Genomic DNA, 23,852 nt, shown 5'->3' on the forward strand with positions numbered 1-23,852 from the left:
ACACAGGTGAACCGTCCCAGAGCTTTTCCTCGGCCGTCATCTGTGGGAAAGCACATCTCCAGGCCTCTGTTCCACAGCACCTCTGGGTGGTTCAAATGACCACCTTTTAGGTTAGCCATGGACAGCAGACAGCTTTCACTTTCCTTGGTCAATGAATGCATACAAGGGAGGGCGGTGGCCTTCAAAAGTATGTGAGAAAAAAAAATTCTCACTACCTTTTCTTTTCTTCCCCTCCCCCCCACTATCTTTTCATCCCATTTTCCATGAATTGTTTAAAGCCATCTCATACTTCAAAAATGTGTTATTGTCATTGAGTCGATTGTGCCTCCTGGTATGCACGGTCAAATGGCTCCCTAGGGTTTTAAACTCTGCCTTTTCAGAAGTAGAGTGTCTGACCTGACTTCTGAAGGAGCTCTGGGTGGATCAGAAGCACCAATCTCCTGGTTAGGGATCCAGTGTGTAACCATTTGTGCTACCTGAGAACTCTTTCCAAAACTTATATCTTTTTATTAAATGTTAAAAAAATGTACAAATTTGAAAAAAAATTTCCTAAAAAAATTTAAATAAAATTAAAAAATATTTTTAAAAATAGTTTTTAAAAAAACCTATCATTTTTAGCACCACTTTTTGACCTCAAAAAGTGTCCTGGGTTGGGAACAAATTATAAGGTCACCCTGTCTATATGATCTGGCTAGTTGGCTGCTCTGTACCCTGTGAACCTCTACTGGTTCACCCATCTCTGGCCTCCTCTCTGCCCTGCAGCCACTCCAGGCTGCTCTCCCTTCTGGATCCAATCACCTCCAGATGTTGCCTGCTTTCCCCACCTCCCAGAAGTCCCTGCTCCAGGCTCACGTTCTTACTGAGGACTTCCCTGGTCAACATGCTAATATTTGCTGGGTTTTCCCCTTTTCCTATCTCCCACCCTCTGCTTAATTTTTCAACAGCTTACTCTCTGGCTGTCATTTCCAGAATATAAACATCAGTATAAACATGTTTTGCTTCTCTGGGTTTTTTTTCCCCGTTTTGTCTTGTTTTTTGCTGCATTCCCAGACCTGTCTCGAGACAGACATTCACTCATGATTTGTTCCAACAAGTGAATAAATGAATTGCTGCCCCACCACTGATCACCACACAAGGTTGACTGTGGTAGTCTACATTGACTCATCACATCGTCTTAGCCTAGGTACCACTCTGTCTAGCTAAAGGGACTTTGCTCTCACCATTTTGTTTGATGGTTTCCATCTGAGGCTGGTCTCTTCTGGTGCTTTTAGGACTTGGGAGGTGGGCACATTGTTTGTTCACTTGTCCACTACTGTACTCTGTTTAGAACTTGACCCATTCATCAAGATGACTGATATCCTTCTGCCTTCTGAAAGGAGATCTCAAGGAGACCACCAGCTCTAGATAAGCCCCAACCTTCTTGTAACATTCATTCTTTGTTCTTCCCTGTCATTTGTCTTAGGTGCAGCTGGTGTATACGACCAATATCCAGGAGCCCAATGTGTACAGGTACTGAACATTTTTTTTCATTAAATCCTTTTCAGAATGAAATGATTAGATACTTGTTATTAATCCACGTTTGGGCTCTAATTTGCTGTGCTATTGTTTATCATTAGAACCCCATCACTCTCCTCCTCTTTCGAAGCATAGTTCTTTGGGTTGCCCTGGAACTCTGCCCTGCTACCTAGGCAGCTTCTCAACGTGCCTGGCTTCTGACAGGTTGTTAAGGCTGCTGGGTCCTGCTATTTCCTTCACCATCTGGAGAAGTGTAAACAGTCCCAGAATCACCAAAGGTGGCTTTGGCGGTGCTGTGGCCGAGGCCAGGCCCCGTTCCCCAAAAGTGAAAGCGCACCTGAAGAAACTTCAGATTCCAACACTGTCCGCAGGGCTCAGATTAAACTGTGGCCGTGGCTCGCCGTGGCAGAATCCTCTTCTGTATTTGTTCAAACTTTTTTATATTGGGTCAAGTGATTTCCTATTCATAAAGTTGCGTATTGAAACAGATTCACTTATTTGATCATTCATACTGGCCCAAGAGGAGTCAATTGTCTTTAAAAAAGGGGGGGAAATCAGCTTTCAAGATCAGCCTGCAGTTTTTAAAATCAGGAAGTCCACTGTGACACAAAAGGTTTAAACTTTAGATAACAAAGACTGAAGCTTTGTAAAGCTTATCATCTAACCCAGTTGATTTCAAGTCATAATGAGCCCATGAAGCTGTCCAAGTAGAACTGCCCCATAGAGTTCCCAAGGCTGTAAATCTTTACATCTGCCACATCTTTCTCCCAAGGAGCTGCTGGCTGGAGGGTTTGAACTACCCACCTTGGCATTAGCTGTCTAAGTTTACCCAACAGCACCACGAGTGTAACAGGACCCTTATTTGGTTTCCAAATGGAAGCCAGGAGCACACATGCACAATGTGAAAGTACGTAAAAGGGGAGGACTCGTGTTATCAAGGAGTCTGTTAAAATCTCTCCAATGAGGCCACTTTGTACTCTGGTGGGAGTGAGGCCATATTCCTAAATTGTTTACTCCTGCTCCTTTTAGTTCCAGAAGCTACGGAGTGGGTGCCCCTCTATTTTCCCAATCTCCCTGACCCCTCCATGGTATCCTGGACATCATGTGTGATTAAAGTGGAGGGGTGACCAAAAAGAGCAAGGCCTTCCACGAGATGGAGTGACACAGTGACCGCATCGATGGGCTGAGGCTTAGGAACACTTGTGAGGATGACGTGTTTCCTTCTGTTGTGCCTAGAGTGGTTATGGGTCAGACACCCTTGATGGCATCTAGCAGCAGCAGCAGCAGCAACAACCCTGGCCCTGAAAACAACAACAAATGTAAAACAGCAGAGGAGGCTAACACACAAAAAAACTGAAACTCCAAACTCACTGCCATCGAGTCAATGCTGACTCATAAAGACCCCTGTGTTCGGAGACGGTAACTGTTTATGAGAGTAGAAAAGCCCGGGAACTCTTGGTTTCCAACTGCTTACCAAAGCCCCACTCGTAACCACCGTAACACCAGGGCTCCGCACATAGGTACACGGTATATTTTATTTCTTAAAAACTAGTGAACTAAATTCATAGGGTTTTTGTTTTTTTACAATATAGGGACTAAGAAAACAAATGAATGTGTGAAAATAAAATCTGTAAACCCATCCACCCGTCATGTTCCTGTGTATCAGCCAATGCCACTGGATTACTGCTGATAATCTTGTCCTCCCTCTCCCCCTGAAGTAGGGGTCTTTGGCTATTTTCTACTAGATCCAGTCTCCCATCTTCTCTGGCTCTGCTCTGTATTGTAGGAGAGCTGTCACATGGATGATGGGTCTTCTAGAGACTAGAAGATAAGAGGGGATTCTAGGGTAGTTCTCCCCATTCATTCTTGCCTTCCAGCAGTGTTTCTGGTAATTGCTCTATCTTCTTTCTACCTTCAACCCCAGCAAGACAGTCCTAAAAACAAAACACAAAGCAAAACCCCACTCCCTTAGAGCTGATTCCAATCGGTAGACCCTGGGGAGCAGCATAGCACTTCCACATAGGGTTCCCACGGCTGTAATCTTTACCCTACAGAAGCAGATTGCCACATCTTTCTCTCAGACAGGAGCTGGTGTGTTAGATATAACCACCGATCTGTTGATTAGCAGCTGATCTGTAACTACCAAACCACCAGGGTTCCCTCCTGAGACCATTGGCTCTAGTATTTCTCTTTTCTTTGTCCTTTGACCTAAGAGGAGTAATGACTTCCTGCTGTAACTGCCTTTGGGTTGTCTCCTTGTCTTTTGCTTCATAGCAGTCTCTCTGGAGTTACGTTTCTGGATTAAATGATCTACATTTACTCACATCATTTATGTTTTCCTGGTTGAACCTCCACTGATAGAGGTTCCATTACGACTGTGTAGGCCTATGTGGGAAAGAGATAGGAAATCCAGGTGGCCTAGTAAATATGTAATAAAACCCAAACCAAACCATCGAGTTGATTCTGACTCACCTTATAGCTTGATTCTGGCCTTATAGGACAGAGTAGAATGTTTTCAGGTCTATAATCTTTATGGAAGCAGACTGCCACATATTTCTCCCTTGGAATGGCTGGTTGGTTCGAATCACTGACCTCTTGATTAAAACTCCTTTTTCTTTAACACTGAGTCACCAGGAACCTTGGAACCCTCTGAGAGGGACTAAATTGGTCACTTGCATGGACATTTTTGTTCCCAGGTTAAAAATAAATAAATCTTGGCTCTGACAGATGTCATTTGGCACTTAGAAGATGCCTTTTACTTTATCTGTTGTTCCCCTGATTCTTTCCTGGTGGTTAACTACTCAAAGATATGTATGTCAGCAGTAGGACATGTGGCCAAAGGACCAAACCAAACCAAACAAAAAACCACTGTCCTCAATTTGATCCCAATTTATAGCAACCTTATGTAGGGTTTTGGAGACTGCAAATCTTTACAGAAGCAGCCAGCCTTTCTTCCACCTTCAGAGCTGCTGGTGGGTTTAGAACTGCTCATCTTGAGGTTAGCAGCCCAGTGCCTGACCCATAGCACTACCACAAAGACACCCCCCCACCCCCCCAAGCCTCTTCTTAAGAGAGGACCATAACCATTTCCCTTCTACTTTTTTTCTGGTTGGTAGATAAATGCAAATTCAGTGGTAACTCTGTTTTTATTTTGAACATGTTGGCTGCAAAATTTAGACTACTCGGTCATATTTATGCTTTGTATATAGACGTGTGTATGTATGTGTGTGTGAGGCAAAATGCGATTGATAGACCTTTTGGAGATTAGCAATGGTAGACTTTCCTCCTTAGAAATGTGCTTCATGTTTGACTACTAAGTAGGAGGCTTTCTGTAAATTTCTTGTGCTGCTCTTCTTGCTTCCTAGATCTTTGATCTTGCATTTACAACGCTCTACTTTTTTGCCTTTAGGTTCTAATACTTGTTGTAATGGTTACACAGACCTCACAGACTATGTTCATGACAAAGGGGCCTATTAAGGAAGTTAACAAATGAGAAATTCACAGGATACAGTTGTTTATCAGAATAAGTTACAAAGTTCTTTCAGGGCTGTTAATATATTCCCCAAAGGTATGCCACTCCATTGTAAGCTTCAACTGGAAGGCATTCATCTCGAGCTCCATGGGTTGGCAAATCCACTTTACGAAGTGCCCAGGGGCACCCCACTCCAGTGAACCCCAATCAAAAGGCACTCAGTTCCACTTCTGTGGGTCAGCAAGCCCATATTCCCTGTGTGAGTCCCTGAGGCATCCCACGCCACAAACCAGCCTGGCGCCCCAAATCACTTGGCTTTGCTTACTGATATACTCGAGTGTAAGCCCACCGAGGATCAGCCGAGGCACCTAATTTTGCCATAAAAAAATGTACTGAAAAACTCGGCGTATACACGAGTATATACAATAACTCCATGAGCTCTGGGATGTCCACTACTCTGTTTCCTGCTCTGGCTCCTGGTTCTGCTACTGCTCTTCTGCCATCACAGCTGTCTTCTGGATCCAGGAAGTTCACTGCACAGTATCTTGTTTTTGTGCTTATTACTATCTCTGCATGTCTATCTAGATAAGAGAGGTGGGAAAACTATCCAGAGGAGAAAACAATGGAACTCAATGATTCCGGGGTTGGGGTGGGAGTAGAGAACGACACAGGAGAGGGGATGGCTAGGAAAGGAAGTGGGTGTTAAAAAACCCAGGGACAAGGGAACAAGGGACAAGGGACAAGGGAACAACAAGGGATCGAAAATCAATGAGGAGGAGGGTGTAGGATGCTTCGTAGAGCTTGATCAAAGGCAATGTATCCAAGAGGAATTACTGAAACCTAATGAAGGCTGAACATGATAGTGGGACAAGAGGAGAGTAAAAGGAAATAGAGGAAAGAACTAGGAGGCAAAGGACATTTATAGAGGTATAAACACAGACATGTACATATGTAAATATATTTATATATAAGAATAGGAAAATAAATCTATGTACATATACTTATACATTAAGTATTAAGGTAGCAGATTGACATTGGGCCTCTATTCAAGTACTCCCTCAATGCAAGAACACTTTGTTCTAATAACCTGGCATTTTGTGATGCTCACATTCCCGACATGATTGCTGAAGACAAAATGGGTACATAAGCAAATGTGGTGAAGAAAGCGGATGGTGCCCAGCTGTCAAAAGATTTAGCATCTGAGGTCTTAGAGAATTGATGACAAACAAGCAGCCATCTAGCTGAGAAGCAACAAAGTCCACATGGAAAAAGCATACCAGCTTGTGTGATCATGAGGTGTCAATGGGATCAGGTATCAGGCATCAAAGACCCAGAACAAAAAAAATCATATCGATGTGAAAGAGGGGGAGTGTGAAGTGGAGACCCAAAGCTCATCTGTAGACAATTGAACATCCCCTTCCAGAAGGGTCACAAGGAAATGACGAGCCAGCCAGGGTGCAGTATAGCACTGATGAAACATACAACTTTCCTCTAACTCTTTCATGCTTCCCCCACCTCAACTATCCTGACCCCAATTCTACCTTACAAATCCGGCTTGACCAGAGCATGTACACAGGTAGAGATAAAAGCAGGAAACACAGGGAATCCAGGACAGATAAACCACTCAGGACCAATAAGGGGAGTAGTGATACCAGGAGGGGAAGGGAAAGGTGGTGGGGAAGAGGGGGAAATCAATCACAATGTTCTACATGTAACCCCCTCCCAGGGCAGATGGCAAGTGGGTGAAGGGAGACATCGGTCGGTATAAAACATGAAAAAAAATATTTTTTCAAGTGATCATGAGGGAGGGAGGGAGGGAGGGAGGGAGGGAGGGAGGGAGGGAGGGAGGGAGAAGGAAAATTGAGGAGCTGATACCAAGGGCTCAAGTAAAAAGTAAATGTTTTGAGAATGATGATGGCAACAAATGTACTAATGTGCTCGCTACAGTCGATGTATGGATTGTGATAAGAGCCTCCAATAAAATGATTTTTAAAAAGCTGCCCATTCTTTGTTTTGTTTCATTAATTTCTTCTTGTATTTTTTATGTTCAATTAGGTTTGTTTTATTTTTAGCTTGTATGGATGCTTGATTTGTGTGGGGCCTTTTATTGTGCAGTAATTGCACTTACGACTATTTGAATAGTTTTCTCTCAATGACATTTACCTTCAACTCTGAGGGGTGTGTCTGTTCTTGGTGCTGTTTCTAAATGGTCTGAGAATTCAGTTTAATTTATTTTCCCACCCCCAGGAATTATTCAGGAGTGCTTTGTCTTTCTTCAGTGCCTAGATGTTCCTGAACACTTTTACTTGCTGCTAGCTAAGCATATGACCCATATAATCTACTTCTTAGAATGTATGAAGGTTTATTTTATGTCTGCAGACATTTCAAATCTTTCTAGAGAGTGTATAGGTTTTTCTTTTTTTTTTTTAATGAAAAGATCCTTTTATTGGGGGCTCTTACAGATCTTGTAACAATCCATACATCGATTGTAGCAAGCACATTTGTACATATGTTGCCATCATTATTTTCTTTCTTTCTTTCTCTACTTATTTATTTATTACATCATTATTTTCTAGACAGTTTCTTTCTACTTGAACCCTTGGTATCAGCTCCTCCTTTTCCCTGCCCCCCCCCCCAATCCCTACCCACCCAGTGTATAGGTTTTGTTAAATATAACTCTTATTTTGTGTGTTTGGACTCAAAGTTTTGTCAATAATGAATCCACAATTATATGGTTATAAAATCAACATCATGTGTATTGTCTAGGTCATCTATATTAGGAATCTATGAAACTTTTTGCAAAGGTCTAGAAAATGTCTTTTAGGCTTTGAGAGCCAGTGGGTCTCTGTTGCAACTACTCACCTATCCAGAAAGCCTTGTAGATAACATGGGAAATGACTGGGCAGGTAGGGTTTGGCCCTGGGTTCTCTGGTTGATGATACCTAATCTGTCTTCTAATCATTTGCCTTTCATCTGATGGTAACTGACAGAAGTCATTATCCTTTACAATAATAATAAATAAATAATGTTAGGATAAGGAAAATACAAGGCCAAAGTTCTATTCGCAGGGCTCTTGGCATCTAATTGTTGCATATATATATATGTCGATGTGAATGAGGGGGAGTGTGAAGTGGAGAAGAAAAACGTGAAGAGAAAAAAGACTACCGGTTACATGGTCATCTCTTTTCTTTATGCACATGAGAACAGTATCATTTATTTTTTTTCATTTTTTTACATGACAAAAGAGAGAAATGGAGAAAAAAAGGCAAAGAACTTGTTTAGATTTTCAGTTTAATACTCATACTTAAAATACCTTCTGTCTCTGCTTATTGACTTTGTATCTAAGGTGAAGGGTGGTAAAAGCCTTTTGGGGGGCTATTTTATATGTGATTAGACATTTGAATTTTTTTGTTTTATATATATGTGTGTATATATGTATTTTTCAGTCATTTTATTGGGGCTCATACAACTCTCATCACAATTCATACATACATCAGTTGTGTAAAGCACATTTGTTCATTCGTTACCCTCATCATTCGCAAAATATTTGCTCTCCACGTAAGCCCCTGGCATCAGCTCCTCATTTTCCCCCCTTCCTCCACATTCTCCCCTCCCTAGGCATTTGAATTTTGATGTGCTAGTAAGGTTCTCTTGCTTTCTCCTATAGTGAGTTCAAAGAGAAGAATAAATCACCACCACTTCCCAAAACCTCAGCAGCTGCTCAGCTGGATGAACTCATGGCCCACCTGTGTGAGATGCAGGCCCAGGTGAGTACAGCTCCTATGATAAAGCCTCCAGGGCTCAGCGAAACATTAGTTTGTCTTCACAGAGCTCTGCTCTGCAATGCCCCTTTAGGAACTTCTATGTTGAAATTCGTTTTCCCAGACTAAATGCAAGAGCTCAACTTCTGCGGTGTGTTATCTAGGCATGAAAGGTGATATGATATTGGCCTTGACCTCCAGATGTTTGGGGTTGGCTTGGTCAAATGAAGTGTATAAATGGTTAAGACATGTGGAGTAAATACTAGGGATATAGAGAGGCCATGGAAGTTTTATCAGGGAGGTGCGATGGTCCTTTAGGATGGACTCTAAAGGATGGGTTTGGCTGTATAAAGATGGGAAAGGGTGGGGAAGATGGCAGTGGGATACTCTGGGTGAGTCCTGAGGTCATAGCCAACATAAAATAGGTGAAATGTGAAAGGGCTGTTAACACAAGCTGCTTAAGTGGACTAGAGGAGACCAGGGGTCAATCTGGGACAGAGCAGAGCAGGGGGAGATCAAAGTGTGGCTCTGAAAAGAAGAGAAGTCCCAAGTCCTATACTGTGATAACACCCACTTCCTTGACTAAGCATGAAGGGTAAGCTCAGATAGCTTGGCAGGGGCTGTAGATCAGATAAGCAGGCTTAAAAGCTTATTAAGGGAAATATGGCCTAGAATTCTTAAACTACAAGAGTTCTAAGTCTGATTGGAAGATTACACCCCCCCCCCCCGCCCACACACACACACGAAATGACTGTGGTGTACTACCAAGGCATTGTATGTCTTTGGACTCCCTGTGCCTAGCACATAGCCTAGAATATAATACCACATCTCTATTAAAGGGGCAAATGAATCAACACCACAAACAAGGTTTCACTAATAACTGATGTTCTTTGATGGACTGATGTCTACAAGCTAGGTGCTTTGGCTCATTATACTGTATACCTGAAAATAATATGGCCAGAAAAACCCCACTTAGGCATTTAATTATATTTTCTAATTGATTTGGCATATGTCATGATTTACTAAAATTTTTAATTAAGTCTGGGTTTTTAAAAAATCATTTTATTGGGGGCTTGTACAGTGCTTATCACAATCTATCCATCCATCCATTGTGTCGAACACATTTGTATTTGTTGCCATCATCATTCTCAAAACATTTGCTTTCTGCTTGAGCCCTTAAGTCTGTTTTTTAAGTAGGCATGCATTGACATTGGTCAGGAATCAAAAGTTCCAAAAAATGTGTTGTGGGTTGTTGAATTTGTTCTGATTCATAGTGACCCAACAGAACTGAGTAGCACTTCACAATAGGGCTCCACCGACTATTATCATTGCAGTTGAAAAATCAGGAAAAGTGTGCATCCGCATTGTATCCTTTCATCTTACTCAGTGTGTGCGCTGAGCAAATTAGTTGAAACGCTCAATTATATGAAGAAGAACACAATATCAGGATCAGAAGAAGGCTTATTAACAACGTGTGATATGCAGATGACACCATCTTCCTTGCTGAAAGTCAAGAGGATTGAAGCACTAGCTGACATAAAAATCAAAGACCAAAGCATTCAGTATGGATTGCAACTCAATGTAAAGAAAACCCCAAATCTACAACCGGAGAAAAGAATGAAGTTGTTAAAGATTTCTTCCTGCTTGTATCCACGATAAGTGCTCACGGAAGCAGCTAAATTATAATTCAATAAATTCAACTTAAAACATTTTTTAAAAATTCAAGGATATTATGTTGGGGATAACTGCTGCACAAGAGTTCTGTAAGGTGGAGAAGAGCAATTGTTTCACCTTGAGGACTAAGGGACACCTAACCTACCCTCGGTATTTTCAATTGCCTCACAGGCATGTAAAAGTTGGATACTGAACAAGGAAGACCAAAGAATAATTGATGCATTTGAATTGTGCTGACAAGGATTTGTGAAAGTACCATGGATTTCCAGAAGTGTAAACAAATCTGTTTGGAAGAAGTACAGCCAGAGTGCCCCTTAAAACCGAGGATGGCAAGACTTTGTCTCATGTACTTTGAACATATTATCAAGAGACCAGTCCCTGAAAAAGGACATCATACCAACAGAAAAGTGGGTGAAGGGACACGTTGGACAGTGTAAAATATGACAAAATAACGATAATTTATAAATTATCAAGGGTTCATGAGGGAAGGGGGAGTGGGGAGGGAGGGGAAAATGAGGAGCTGATACTAAGAACTCAAGCAGAAAGAAAATGGTTTGAGAATGATGATGGCAACAAATGTATAAATGTGCTTGACACAATGAATGGATGTATGGATTGTGATAAGAGTTGTACGAGCCCCCAATAAAATGATTTTTTTAAAAAGGACATCATACTTGGTAAAGCAGAGGTTCCGTGAAACACAGGAAAACCCTTCAATGAGATGGATTGGCACAGTGGCTGCAACAGTGGGTTCAAACATAAAAATTTTGAAGAGGGCGGGCATTGTTTCATTCTGTTCTCTGTAGGGTTACTGAGTCAGAACTGACTTCATGCCACCTAACATGGGTACAGAGTGCCAAAATTTAGCTCCCCTCAGAGCCTTTGAGTAGGTTTGAACCACCAACTTTGTGGTTAACAGCCAAGTACTTAGATATTATACTACTTTGGTTTCTTGTTGGATTATACATGGAACTAAATATACATACAGATATCAATATATATGTAGATATTTTCTTTTAAAAATCATTTTATTGGGAGCTCGTACAACTCTCATCACAATCCATCCATCCATCCATTGTGTCAGCACTTTTGTACATTTGTATATCCCTCACCATTCTCAAAACATTTGCTTTCTACTTGAGTCCTTGGCATCAGCTGCTCATTCTTCCCCTCCCTTCCTGCTCCTCCCTCCTTCCATGAAACCTTGATAATCTATAAATCATTATTATTTTTTCATATCTTACATTGTCAGATGTCTCCCTTCACCCACTTCCCCACTGTCTGTCCCCCAGGGAGGAGATTATAAGTAGATCCTTATATCTGTTCCCTCTTTCTCCTTCACCTTCCCTCTATCGCTACTCTCACCACTGGTTCCGAGGGGTTCATCTGTCCTGGATTCCCAGTGTTTCCAGTTCCTATCTGTGCTAATGTACATCCTCTGGTCCAGCCGGATTTGTGAGGTAGAATTGGGATCATGAGTGGGGGTGGGGAGGGGGGAAGCATTCAAGAACTAGAGGAAAATTGTATGTTGTTTTTTTTAAACTTTTTATTAGGGACTCATACAACTCTTATCACAATCCATAGATATCCATACATCAGTTGTATAAAGCACATCTGTACATTCTTTGCCCTAATCGTTTTCAAAGCATTTGCTCTCCACTTAAGCCTTTTGCATCGTCCTCTTTTTTCCCCTCCCTCCCCGCTCCCCTCTCCCTCATGAGCCCTTGATAATTTATAAATTATTACTTTGTCATATCTTGCCCTATCCGGCGTCTCCTTTCACCCCCTTTTCTGTTGTCCATCCCCCAGGGAGGAGTTCACATCTAGATCCTTGTAATTGGTTCCCCATTTCCAACCCACTCACGCTTTACCCTCCCAGTATCGCCCCTCATACCCCTGGTCCTGAAGGTATCATCCACCCTGGATTCCCTGTGCCTCCAGCTCCTATCTGCACCAGTGCACAACCTCTGCTCTATCCAGACTTGCAAGGTAGAATTCGGATCATGGTAGTGGTGGGGGGGTGGGGGCAGGAAGCATTTAGGTACTGGAGGAAAGCTGTATTCTTCATCGGTGCTACATCGCACCCTGACTGACTCATCTCCTCCTCTAGACCCCTCTGTGAGGGGCTCTCCAGTGGCCGACAGATGGGCTTTGGGTCTCCACTCTACACTTCCCCCTTTATTCACTTTCGTAAGATTTTTTTTTTTTTGATGATGATGCCTTATACCCGATCATCCCTTTGACACCTCGTGGTCACACAGGCTGGCGTGCTTCTTCCATGTGGGCTTTGTTGCTTCTGAGCTAGATGGACGCTTGTTTACCTTCACCCTTTAAGACCCCAGACACTATCTCTTTTGTTAGGCAGGCACCATCAGCTTTCTTCGCCACATTTGCTTATGCACCCATTTGTCCTCAGCGATTGTATCATGGGGGGAAATTGTATGTTTCATCATTGCTACATTGCATCCTGACTGGCTCATCTCCTCCCTGTGAGCCTTCTGCAAGGGGATGTCCAATTGTCCACAGATGGGCCCTCGGTCCCCACTCTGCATTCCCCCTCATTCACAATGCTATGATTTTGCGGGGCGTCTTTGATGCCTGCTGCCTAATCTCTTCAACGCCTCGTGATCACACAGGCTGGTGTGCTTCTTTCATGTGGACTTTGTTGTTTCTCAGTTAGATGGCCGCTTTTTTCAGTTAGATGCCACTTCTGTAGATATTTTCATAGCTGTATCTCTATAGTAAATATACTATGGCTGTAGTTACTGGTATATTCTTGTGTTTTTAATATAGCTTATTTCTCATACTTGATATTGGGCATCTCATCAGATCTTTCAGACATTAGCCATTTGGGCATTAACCTCTGAAATGCTAACTAGCATTATATAAGAGAAGCAACAAAAAAAAATCTTCCAGAAGATGAAAATTTCCAGAGGGCAAATGAGCATTTGGGATCAATGAGATAACAGTGAGGTTGTTCCAGGCAGTAAAATGAGGATAAGGAGAGCCTGAAGGCAGACAGCATCAGAGCACATTCAGGAGCTTGTAGGGAGGCTGGCTGCACCTCAGGAACTGATAATGTCTTTTACTGAGTAATGGAGCCCTTATGGGAGAGTGGTGACATGTTGAACTACTAAGCACAAGGTCAGTGGTATGAAACCAGTTAGCCACAAGGCAGAAAGACAAGCTTTCTACTCCTGTAAAAAGTTAGTCTCAGAAACTCATAGAGGCAGTTCTCCCCTGCCCAGTAGGGTCGCTATGAGTCAGATAGCAGTGAGTTTTATGTTTTGTTTTTAACTGAGTAATAAAATACTGGAAAGGCAAAATGAGGATAGTGAATAACTACCTGTCTAAAGAGGACACGTTGGAAGGTCTTTAGTAGAAGCAGTAACCTAGTTGTTGTGGAGAGAACCAGAATCAGGACTTGAGGTAATAAAGGATAAAGCAGGCATCTTTGTGTTTTTTGCAACTTTTCCTTTGGATGGTTTATAGTAAATGTTTTGGACTTGGGCTTACATAAATCCAATCTATCAGCAAGTTTCTCCCCGCCTTCTTCCTTAACACTGGCCCAAGCTGTCATTTTTGGTCTACACTATCATCAGACTCCTTCCTGGAATCCCTGCTTTTGGTCTTGCTTGCGTGCACTCAGTTCTCCCTCAGCTACCACAAGGATCGTAGGAATCGTATTCATTGACTTTGCTGCTTGAAATGGTCCAGTGGCTCCCATTACACTTGGGAGAGAGCCGACGCCTTTACCATAAGGCCAACGTGAACTGTGCTTTTCTCTTGTCTGTCCATCATGTCCCGCCATGCGCAGTCTCGCTCCCTCAGCGCTCACCCTCTCTGTCCCGTGTGCCAAGCTCTTTCTTTCTTTCCTCGAGTCCCTCCCTCCCTCAGGAATATTTTCCCTACACATAACGGTCAGTATTTCTGGGACCCCAAATGTTTGTATCACTCAAACATCCTCTGCTCAAATGTCACCTTTGAGAAACCTTTTATCAAGCCCATTGAAGTCAATACTTCCTCACCATCCCCTGCCCGCTCAGTGATTTCCATATCTCTATAGAACTTAGAATTTATCCTGACCTCAGGCCATCTATTTATTTGTTTACTTATTTATGATCTGTCCCTCCATAGAATGCAAATACCAAGCGAGCAGAATTCCACTCTTTCTAGTACATTGCTTTATAGCAAGAGCTCATAGCAAACTACTGATAAGAGTGTCCGTAGTCAATATCCATCTTAGAAGAAAGACAGCCAGAATGACACCTGGAGAGATTTCAGTTTGCTTACTTTGTACATGTCATTGGGGAAGATGAATGCTTTGAAAAAGACATCATGTCAGCAGAAACAAGGGAACCCTCAGTGAGATAGATTGGCCTGAGAGCCAAAACAACTCAATTCAAACACACCATGGGTCATGCAGATGACACCAGACCAGACAATGTTATAGCTAAGGTGGCTATAAACCAACAGCTGACTGGTTTGGGTGACCCCCAACAGCAACAACGCAAGTTGAATAATAATAAATATGGCTGAATGAATGAATGCACAGCTCAATGTGATTAGTTGCTGATTATAAGAGCCTGAAAGGATATCGTCTTCATGTACTCAGTTTTCTACAATCAGAAAAAATTTGCCAAATAAATTACACTCACCTCAAAAAAAATTTTGCACATGGAGGAAGACCGATTTTTATGTAACCTGAAAGGGAGCTGAAAACACTTTTGTTTGTATTAAAATGTTGGATTGTTTCACATGCCTTGGAGGAGGTAGAGAGAGGCACGGTGGTGAATCAGTGGAGGTGAGCCTGTGAGTCATGCCCGTGAGGGTACAGGTACAGGGGGCTGATCCTCTTCGTGGTTCTTTTCTCGATGTCAGGTGGAGGTGAAAGGAGATGTGGGCCAGAAACACCAACTGGACAAGCCAGATCACAAGGCCTCCCTGGACTCCATGCTGGGGAATTTGGAGCAGGACTTACAGGACCTTGGGATCGCCACAGTGCCCAAGGGCCATTGTGCTTCCTGCCAGAAACCGATTGTGAGCAAGGTGAGTCTGGCCAAGATGGTTTGACAGCTATCTGTGTCTGTGTGGTTGTCTGTTCCTGTCCTACCGAGATGGCGCTTCTCCTCCTCATCAAAGACATCTCACAGTTGCTGCTTGTCATCGAGTTTGTTTCAGTTCACGGTGACCCTGCGTATGCAGTCCATCCCGGTGTGCTGTCTGGGCAGGGTTGGCCTACTCCACAGACTTTCCGCGGCTGTAATTTTAATGGAAACAGATCGCCACTTTAGAAGCAGATGATCATGGGTTTTACTGACAGTGCCCTAGGCGTCCTCCTTCATTGGTCAAGTCAGCAGTCTATGATTGCTCCCCTTGCAAAGATAAGAAAAGGGACTTGCCTGAGGGGCAGAGATAAGATTTGAACCCAGGGGACTTGATAACTCCAGACTTTGAGCTCTTAAAACATTTTTCTGTTGAGAGCAACTCTCTGGTTGTTCTTTGTCCCCAAATAGTCCCTGTACAAACTGATGGATGACAATTTTAAGGTGAACTCAGTTGCAAAGTGTACCTGAACACTTTTGTTCTGTATCACCTATCCTCCAAACCTTCCTTGATAAAGGGCTGTGTTAGTCTGGGTACTTTAGGGAAACAAATCCATAGAAGCTCGTATATAAGAGAGAGTTTTATATAAAGGCTAAGTAAACATCAAGTAAACATCTCAGCCCAATGCTGCCCAAGCCCACAAGTCCAACATTAACCCATATGTCCGACACCAATCCACAAAGTCCTCTTCCATCTCACAAAACACACTATGACGCCAACTGTAGGAGGAAAGCCGAGTCAGTGAATGTGTAAGCATCTCAGCGCTGGCAGGGGTCTCCACACAACTGCTCCAGCACCCAGGGCTATATCGGAATAGGTTCATGCGGCTTCACCTTGGGAATGTCTTGCAAGAAGTGAACCCTGCCAGCTGAAGCAGGGAACTGGCTAAGGCAGCTGCACCCTGGTCCTACCATCAGAAAGCAAGAGACCCGAGAACTAGAAAGCCGAGGTTCATCGAGCCATTTATCTCTCTGCCCTTCAGTTAACCCCACATGTGTTTATCGGCCAGGTTGGCACAATAAACTATCTCAAGGGCCTTGAGTCTTAGCACTGTCTTGAGATGAAATGTTGGGACCAGCAAATGAAAATTGTCATTTGGCCTTCTTCTCTTTCAGGGGTTCCTTGAAGGCCAGAGCAGTAGTTGTCACTTTGTCTATCACCACCATGTGCTATATTGGAGAGATATGGGTGACAAACATTCATAGGCTTTCTGTCAGCGTGATTGGTTAAGAGGGTAGGCCCCTCGGCCATCCACAGAGCATGGATGGCTCACTGTCTTAAGTGGAATCCAGGTGTGGGCCCCAGTGTTGTGTGGTTTTAAGATGTGTCATTTTCCTGGAACACTGTGTGAATTGTGCCCTCTGGAGTTGTGCAATCTGAAGGTCCTAAAGCACCGACCGGGCTCCCATGCCTGGCTCTCTTTCATCTCCAGGTGATCCACGCTCTCGGGCAAGCGTGGCATCCGGAGCACTTCATCTGCACTCACTGCAAAACGGAGATCGGCACCAACCCCTTCTTTGAGCGGAATGGCTTGGCTTACTGCCCCCAGGACTACCACCAGCTCTTCTCTCCACGCTGTGCCTACTGCGCTGCTCCCATCCTGGACGTGAGTCAAGCCCTCGCCCCAGCCTGCTTTCATGGCGCTGCAAATGACCCTGCTGGCAGTCGACACGGCAAAACTTCTTAAACGGTGGGGTCCCCTAACTGAATGCCGGCGTCACAAAGACATGGCAACAGTCAAAGGTTTCTGAACATGCAAAGACCAAAAATTCATTCCAAATCCAACGCCTAATGAATCCGATGTGTTGCTGGCAGCACTTGCCCCAATTGCGGCATAGCTGGGCCAACAGGGTTACCCGAGGAAAAAGTTGTCAAAGCCCCGCTAGCCCTGCACATTTTCCTGTTTCCCCTGTTCTCCTTTCCCAGAAAGTGCTGACGGCAATGGACCAGACCTGGCACCCCGAGCATTTCTTCTGCTCTCACTGTGGAGAGGTGTTTGGCGAGGAAGGTACGGCCCACATGCTGCATCCCGAAGCTCAGGGGTGATTTAGAAGACAGATGGAGCCTGTCCTTGTCACCCACTGGCTGCCTCATCTGCTTGGTGGTGGTCCTGGTTCCTGCATTACCCTCCAAGTGCCCACTTAAGTTCTAGCTGCTTTCTCTTCCCACCTTCCCCCAACACTTTCAAGTTGTGTTTACACTGAATTTTTAAATAAGAGAAACACAGTATTCACATATTATTCAAGGTTAATAAGGAAAAAGCGTATTCCCTGCTTTTCTTTTCCCATTCCTAAATCCAGAAGCCCTGGTGACGCTGTTGTGTTATGTTGGGTTGCTAATTGCAAGGTTGGCAGTTCAAACCTACCAGCCTCACCACAGGAGAAAGTCGAGGCTACCTGCTTTTGTCAAGATTTACAGGCTCAGAAACCATAGAAACGGTTACTAAGAGAAAGAATCCACTCAGTGGGTTTGGTTTCTTGTTTTACGCCTACATCTCGTTTTCCTCTCCAAATCCCTTTAGCTATTTTTTTTCTGTTACTTTTGTTGTTTACTTGTGTTTAAAGTAAGATCATTGTACACTGGTTTTCTACTAGAGAAGAGGAGGTTTGGAAAATATTATTACTGCCCCTCTCGCTCCCAGTGCGTTCCACTCCACTCAATATGCAACCATGCCAGAAGTTCAGGAGAGAGGTGTTCCGTGTGCTTGTGTTGTTGGCAGTCATATACGTATTGTTCGCATTGAGCCATGCAGCAAACTGTCATTACCATGGAGCATAGCATTGGGATCAGACTGCCTAGTTTATATCTGGGTGGTGACATTTATTAACTGGATGGTGTTCAAGTTGTTAACCTCACTGTGCCTCGACTTCCTCATCAGTAAGAACCATTAGGGGTCACAATGCACGTTTGAAGAGACATACCTGTGTGGTGTTAGAACAGTGCCTGGTCCACAGTGTTATGACCCTGATTGGAGAGTCATTCTGACTCTCGGTGATTCATGTGTTCAGGAGTAGACGGCTCCGTACTCAGCAAACAAAGAAAAAAAACCAAACTCACTGCCATTGAGTCAAATTCAACTCGCAGTGACATTATAGGACAAAGTAGAGCTGCCCCCGTGGGTTTCCAAGACTGTAAATCTGTATCAGAGTAGAAAGCCTCACCATTCTCCCTCAGGGTAGCTGGTCATTTGGACCTGCTGACCTTGCGGTGGGCAGACCAACTCATAACCCACTAAGCCAGCAGGGCTCCTGAGAACTTCTCCATAAGGTTGTCTTTTTGTTTTCATCGTATTTTGCTGCTTTAACTGTAATCTTTGCAGCGTTAGATTGCCAGCCTTACTTCCACTGTGCTGCTGGGTGGATTCAAATCGCCAACCTTTAGGTTGGTAGTCAGTGCAAACTATCTGTTCTGCCGAAAACCTTATGTGAATGATCACCTCATAGCAGTGTTGTATTAGTATTAAACCTTATACTAGTACTGCCACTGTGGTCATTTCATATGAAACTTTTCCCCTCTGCAGTTAATATTTGGGTCCCTTCTCATTAACTTCCATTTTCATTCTACTTCTCACTAATTTATTTGGCAAGGTTGTAAAAATTCCTCTCGAAATGACCAAGCATATCTGCTAAAATATCAGTTCTGCCCCCTCCCCTTCTTTCCTCCAATCATCTTTCCAAGACACATCTCGTTCCCACATTCACCAGGTCTGGGTCATCAGTGCGAGTGTTCCTTTCGCCCCTCTCTTATTTGGATTCCATGTCTTTTAAAATATAGGTTATATTTTACATTTATTACTTATAACTTCTAGTCACTTCCTGAGAAAAAATGAACAGGAGGTAATTTTTTGAGACCATGATCATCTAAAAATGTATTTTATCTTATTTTCATCCTTGATTTAAGTTGCCTGGACTTAGCATTCAAGATAGAAGCAATTTTTCTTCATAAACCTAAAGACACTGATTCTGATTTCTGTAGTTGAGAAGTTTGGTTTTATTCTTATTCCTGGTTCTTTCTACACGATCTGATTTTGTCTCTTTGTAAGTATGAGAGAACTTCAATAAGTTCGTGGAAAAGTGGCCCCACATGTTTTTTCTCCTGTTTGTCGCATTGCCTCCCTCCATCCCGCTCCTTCCTTTTATGTTTGTTTAAGTAAATGTGACTCATGCCTAGGTCCCCAAAGCATTTTTATTCTTTTCCTGTCTTTTCAAAATGAACTCAGTGGGAGAGTTTCTCTCTGAAATCATAACTAGAGTAGTCCCATGCCTTTTCTGATTGATCTGCATAACAAAAGTTTTCAATAGAAAATCAATTTAAGGAAACACAAGAAGTCAGTTCGCAAGCAATTTAATTCAGGTCATAGCAAAAGTTGCCCATTTATATGAAGTGACAGCCACTCCTTGTCAGCGTTGGGGCCTTCTGGCTGTAGGAGGTTAGGAAGGGAGTGTGGCCCTTCCTGTGTCCTCGTGGCCTCTGGCATCCCTGGCTCTCACACCTGCTCCTGACCTTGACTCCTACCCCCACTGCTCCTCCAGACTGAAGGCATGCGGAGGAAGGAGAGCAGAATGGAGGGCAGTAAAGTCCTGGCTTGTCCAGCACTCTCCTCAGCTGGCTCTGTGCTCTCAGTCAGGCCCTGGTAGATGTTTAACTTTATTGTTTCTTGGTTGCTTTTGTGGATTCAGGACAGGCTCCACCACGAGCCGTCAGGTGGCCTTTCCATGTCGCGGCTGGTTGACACCCATTTTTGACAATCTACTCAGCACAGATAATTCTTGAGGTCTTCTCATTTCCCCCTCCGGCGGATGGCTTCAAGATTATTAAGATACTTCTGTGCCATTTCCTTTTCTCTCATTTATGGGCCATGGAAAATTTAAACCTTTCTCTCTTGGGCCATGGAATTACAGTCAACTCTCATCTGCATTTCTCTCTTCTGCTGCCAAAAGTCATTGTACTCAGATTGTCAACTGTACCCTTTTCTTTTTTTTTTTAATTAAAAAATTTTTTTCTGTACCCTTTTCTAAGGGCTAAGTCAGAGAGTGTCAAGTATTCCACCAGAGGGGGACACCTATTGTGGAGGTCCAGCCTCCACAGCTGAATGGGCCCAAGGGATGGGTGTGCAGTCGAAGGGTACATGAAAGGAACATCAGACAGGACATGCAAGGGCTCACCTATTCCCGGGAGACTGGAACCAAAGAGTGAAAGCACATGTGTTCTCTCACAGGCTTATATAATCTCGGGCATGCAAGCCACAGCATACACATAGGGTAACACTGTTAGACTCTCAACCTTTCTAAGGCCAAAACCCTGTAATACACTTCCTCATGTGGTGGTGACCTCCAACCATAAAATTATTTTCGTTGTTACTTCATAACTGTAATTTTACTACTGTTTTGAATCAGGCAACCCCTGTGAAAGGGCTGTTCAACTCCCAAGGGGGTCGCAACCCACAGGTTGAGAACCATTATGTTAGAGGCATGCATATAACAGGAAGGGGAGGTGCTAGGGGTATACATGTAACAGGAAGGCACATACATAAGCTGGGCGGGGTCTAGAGTTAAGATGGTGGCTTAACCTTAGTCATTTCTGAGCTGGCTTAACCTAAAGTGTCCCTGAGCTCTTATGCAGGCAAGTGAGGAGTGGGGAGGTGTGATCACTCTTGTTGGCAGACAATCTTCTAGCAGACACCCTTCACGCAGTTACAATTCAAGGGTAGAATAACAAGCATGTGCTTGCAAACAGCACCTTAAAATTGGCATTATTATGGGGGGGGGGTCTTATGGGGAATAACTTATTTAGGAGAAAATGAGTGGGATTCATCTCCAACCCACAAACATGAAGGCCTCCCTCAATGGGAGTCTTGGCCTTCCAGATTCCTTAAAATATGAGCGTAGAGAATTTGTTCACATTCACTCTTCCTGGTTTTCAGTTTCCCACAACCTATCAATCTCTCTGATTCTCTGATTAGTCCCATGAAAGCCCATCTCTTGACGTGGTGAAACAGAAAGCATGGCTGAATGCTTCTGGTAGTAGTTGTGATGGGGTACTGATGACACGGTTTTCTTCAAAGCAATCCCTCTCAGATATCCTTTTATTTTTTTACCTGTTTCATCTCCTCAGTGTGGGTGAGGCGTTCGAGACTTGTACAAACAGCCCCTAGCAATCCAATACTGAGTACATCTTGAAGCTCAATTTGGCATTTTACTTCCTTTACATCGAAACCTTATAGCTTGTTACACCAATCTTCGTCAAACGCTGCCAAAGAGGGCGTCATGCTCTGGAGTTGTGTTTTTCGAGCAGAAAATCCAAGTTGGGATTGAAGCTCAGCCTCATTTCTCAAAGTGCTACACTCTTTCTACACCAACTGCCCCTTGACCGAGACTCGTTCTCCTATCGCTGTGGGGTCTCTACTCTCTCGGTACCAACATGAAATGCTTTAGTTGGCACTCAACCTGGAGGCAGCAGCACCGAGTCATCCATTCGAAAAGAGCTCCGTAGTACCTTGAGTGTTCACTGAAGCTTGCCCGATGCTCTTCACAATTGTTTGCTTGCGGTTCTAGAGTGCACTCTAGTTCGGCAGCAGTTTTCATTGAGATTTCATCTCAATCTTATTAAAATGTGTCATGGTAAATTTATATCCTATGGATAGATATCTGAGTAGCTGAGTAGAAGAGTCAGCAAGAGAATATGGCCCCTGGATGGGTAAGTGATACTTGTCCGAGAATAGAACACAATAAAGGCCTATTTCATGTCAGAATAGGAAGGCTCTATCTATAGGAGGACCTGGAAGAACTATACAGGGGACTAGTTCTCATTGTTCTTGCCTTGGGCTCCTGAAACAGCAAGGCTACTTGGATACATACTATTTGGGTTCATCGATGACTTTATATCTGTATGAAGTCACGCGTAGGCCTCATACTTCAAGTTGTACTACCTGCATTCAAAAAGTAAGGCCATTTAGTCACCAGCCGTTCCTTGTGAATTGTATTTCTGTTTTTTATTGTTGACTCTGGAAGTGGATTTCCTGTTATCTGGTCAATCCATTCATTAGATGGTACCCTGCCTTACCCCAAGTCACATAGTCACACACAGAATTCCTATAATGACAGCTTAACCACCAAACCTCCTGGGAAATTAAATTCATCTGCATTTTTGTTGCAGTTCAGAGAATTCCTCTTTAAGGTTCAGGTTTCTGAGCAAGCCTTAGCATCCTCCCACAGGGAGCATGTCCACAGGGCCTACCTGCCTTTCTTTTTAATTGTTCATTATTCAGGCCAGGCAGGTGCTCCTTAATTTCCCCTGTGGCCAAGCATCTCAGCAGAGCACAAACACCCTCTCTGTCTCCGTGGCACCTCCAATCGTCACTGTTTCTCATCCGTCCTCCAGAGGTAATTGGCCCCAGAGAGAGCCTCCAGGAAAGTAAATCCTGAAACTTTCTCCATTTGCCAGTTACTGTGGGCAGGGCTAACACAGCACTTTGGCTGGTTGCCTTTGGTCCTCACCCGGCTTAAAGTGGAGGCTGTTGTTTCCCAGCCGCTCCCCTCCTGAGACCAGCCACCCTGCAGAGGCCTATGGGAGGGCACGCCTGATCACTTTCTCAAGTTCCACCTGATGCAGGAAAGCTCCCCTTCATGGAGCACCAGCTGCACCCAAGGAGGACTTGTTCAAAATTGTGCTAGTCTGGGTGCCTTAGGGAAACAAATCCACAGAAACTAATGTATAAGAGAGATTTTTTATATAAATGGTAAGTTCACATCAAGGAAACATCCCAACCCAGTGCTGCCCAAGCCCACAAGTCCAACATTAACCCATATGTCCAACACCAATCCACAAAGTCCTCCTCCATCTCACAAAACAGACGCAATGACACCGACTGCAGGAGGAAAGCCAAGTCAGTGAATGTGTAAGCGTCTCAGCACTGGCAGGGGTCTCCACACCAGTGCTCCAGAACCCAGGGCTGCATCAGGGTAGGTTCATGTGGCTTCTCCTCAGGGATGTCTTGCAGGAAGTGAGTCTTGCCAGCTAAAGCAGTGAACTGGCTAAGGCAGCTGCACCCTAGTTTGAGCATCAGAAAGCAAGAGACCTGAGAACAAGAAGGGTGAGGCTCATTGAGCCATTTATCCCTCCACCCTTCAATTAACCCCCGTGTGTTTATCGGCTAGGATGGCACTGTAAGCGAACTATATCAAAATGCAAGTTCTTGCGTCCCCTCCAAGACTTGAAGAATTAGAAACTGGAAAGGGGCCTAACACTCTTGGTTTGAACAAGCTCTCCAGGTTCAGGCTGCAGTTTGAGAATGGCCGTGACACTTTAAAGCCAGAAAGACAGTT

General features: G+C 43.8%; 1 protein-coding gene across 2 annotated transcripts in view; it reads left to right on the forward strand.

The window, feature by feature from the left end:
• The window catches only part of LPXN (leupaxin), a 54,533-nt gene that overhangs the window by 19,601 nt on the left and 11,080 nt on the right, over window positions 1–23,852 (forward strand). For both annotated transcript variants that reach the window (XM_075545673.1, XM_075545672.1), the window contains exons 3-7: window positions 1,463–1,509; window positions 8,655–8,754; window positions 15,304–15,471; window positions 16,961–17,134; window positions 17,455–17,536. In XM_075545673.1, the coding sequence (XP_075401788.1) occupies window positions 1,463–1,509; window positions 8,655–8,754; window positions 15,304–15,471; window positions 16,961–17,134; window positions 17,455–17,536 (571 nt within the window). The remainder of the gene's footprint in view (window positions 1–1,462; window positions 1,510–8,654; window positions 8,755–15,303; window positions 15,472–16,960; window positions 17,135–17,454; window positions 17,537–23,852) is intronic.

The sequence above is a fragment of the Tenrec ecaudatus genome, chromosome 4 (assembly GCF_050624435.1).
Source record: "Tenrec ecaudatus isolate mTenEca1 chromosome 4, mTenEca1.hap1, whole genome shotgun sequence".
Lineage (NCBI taxonomy): Eukaryota > Metazoa > Chordata > Mammalia > Afrosoricida > Tenrecidae > Tenrec > Tenrec ecaudatus.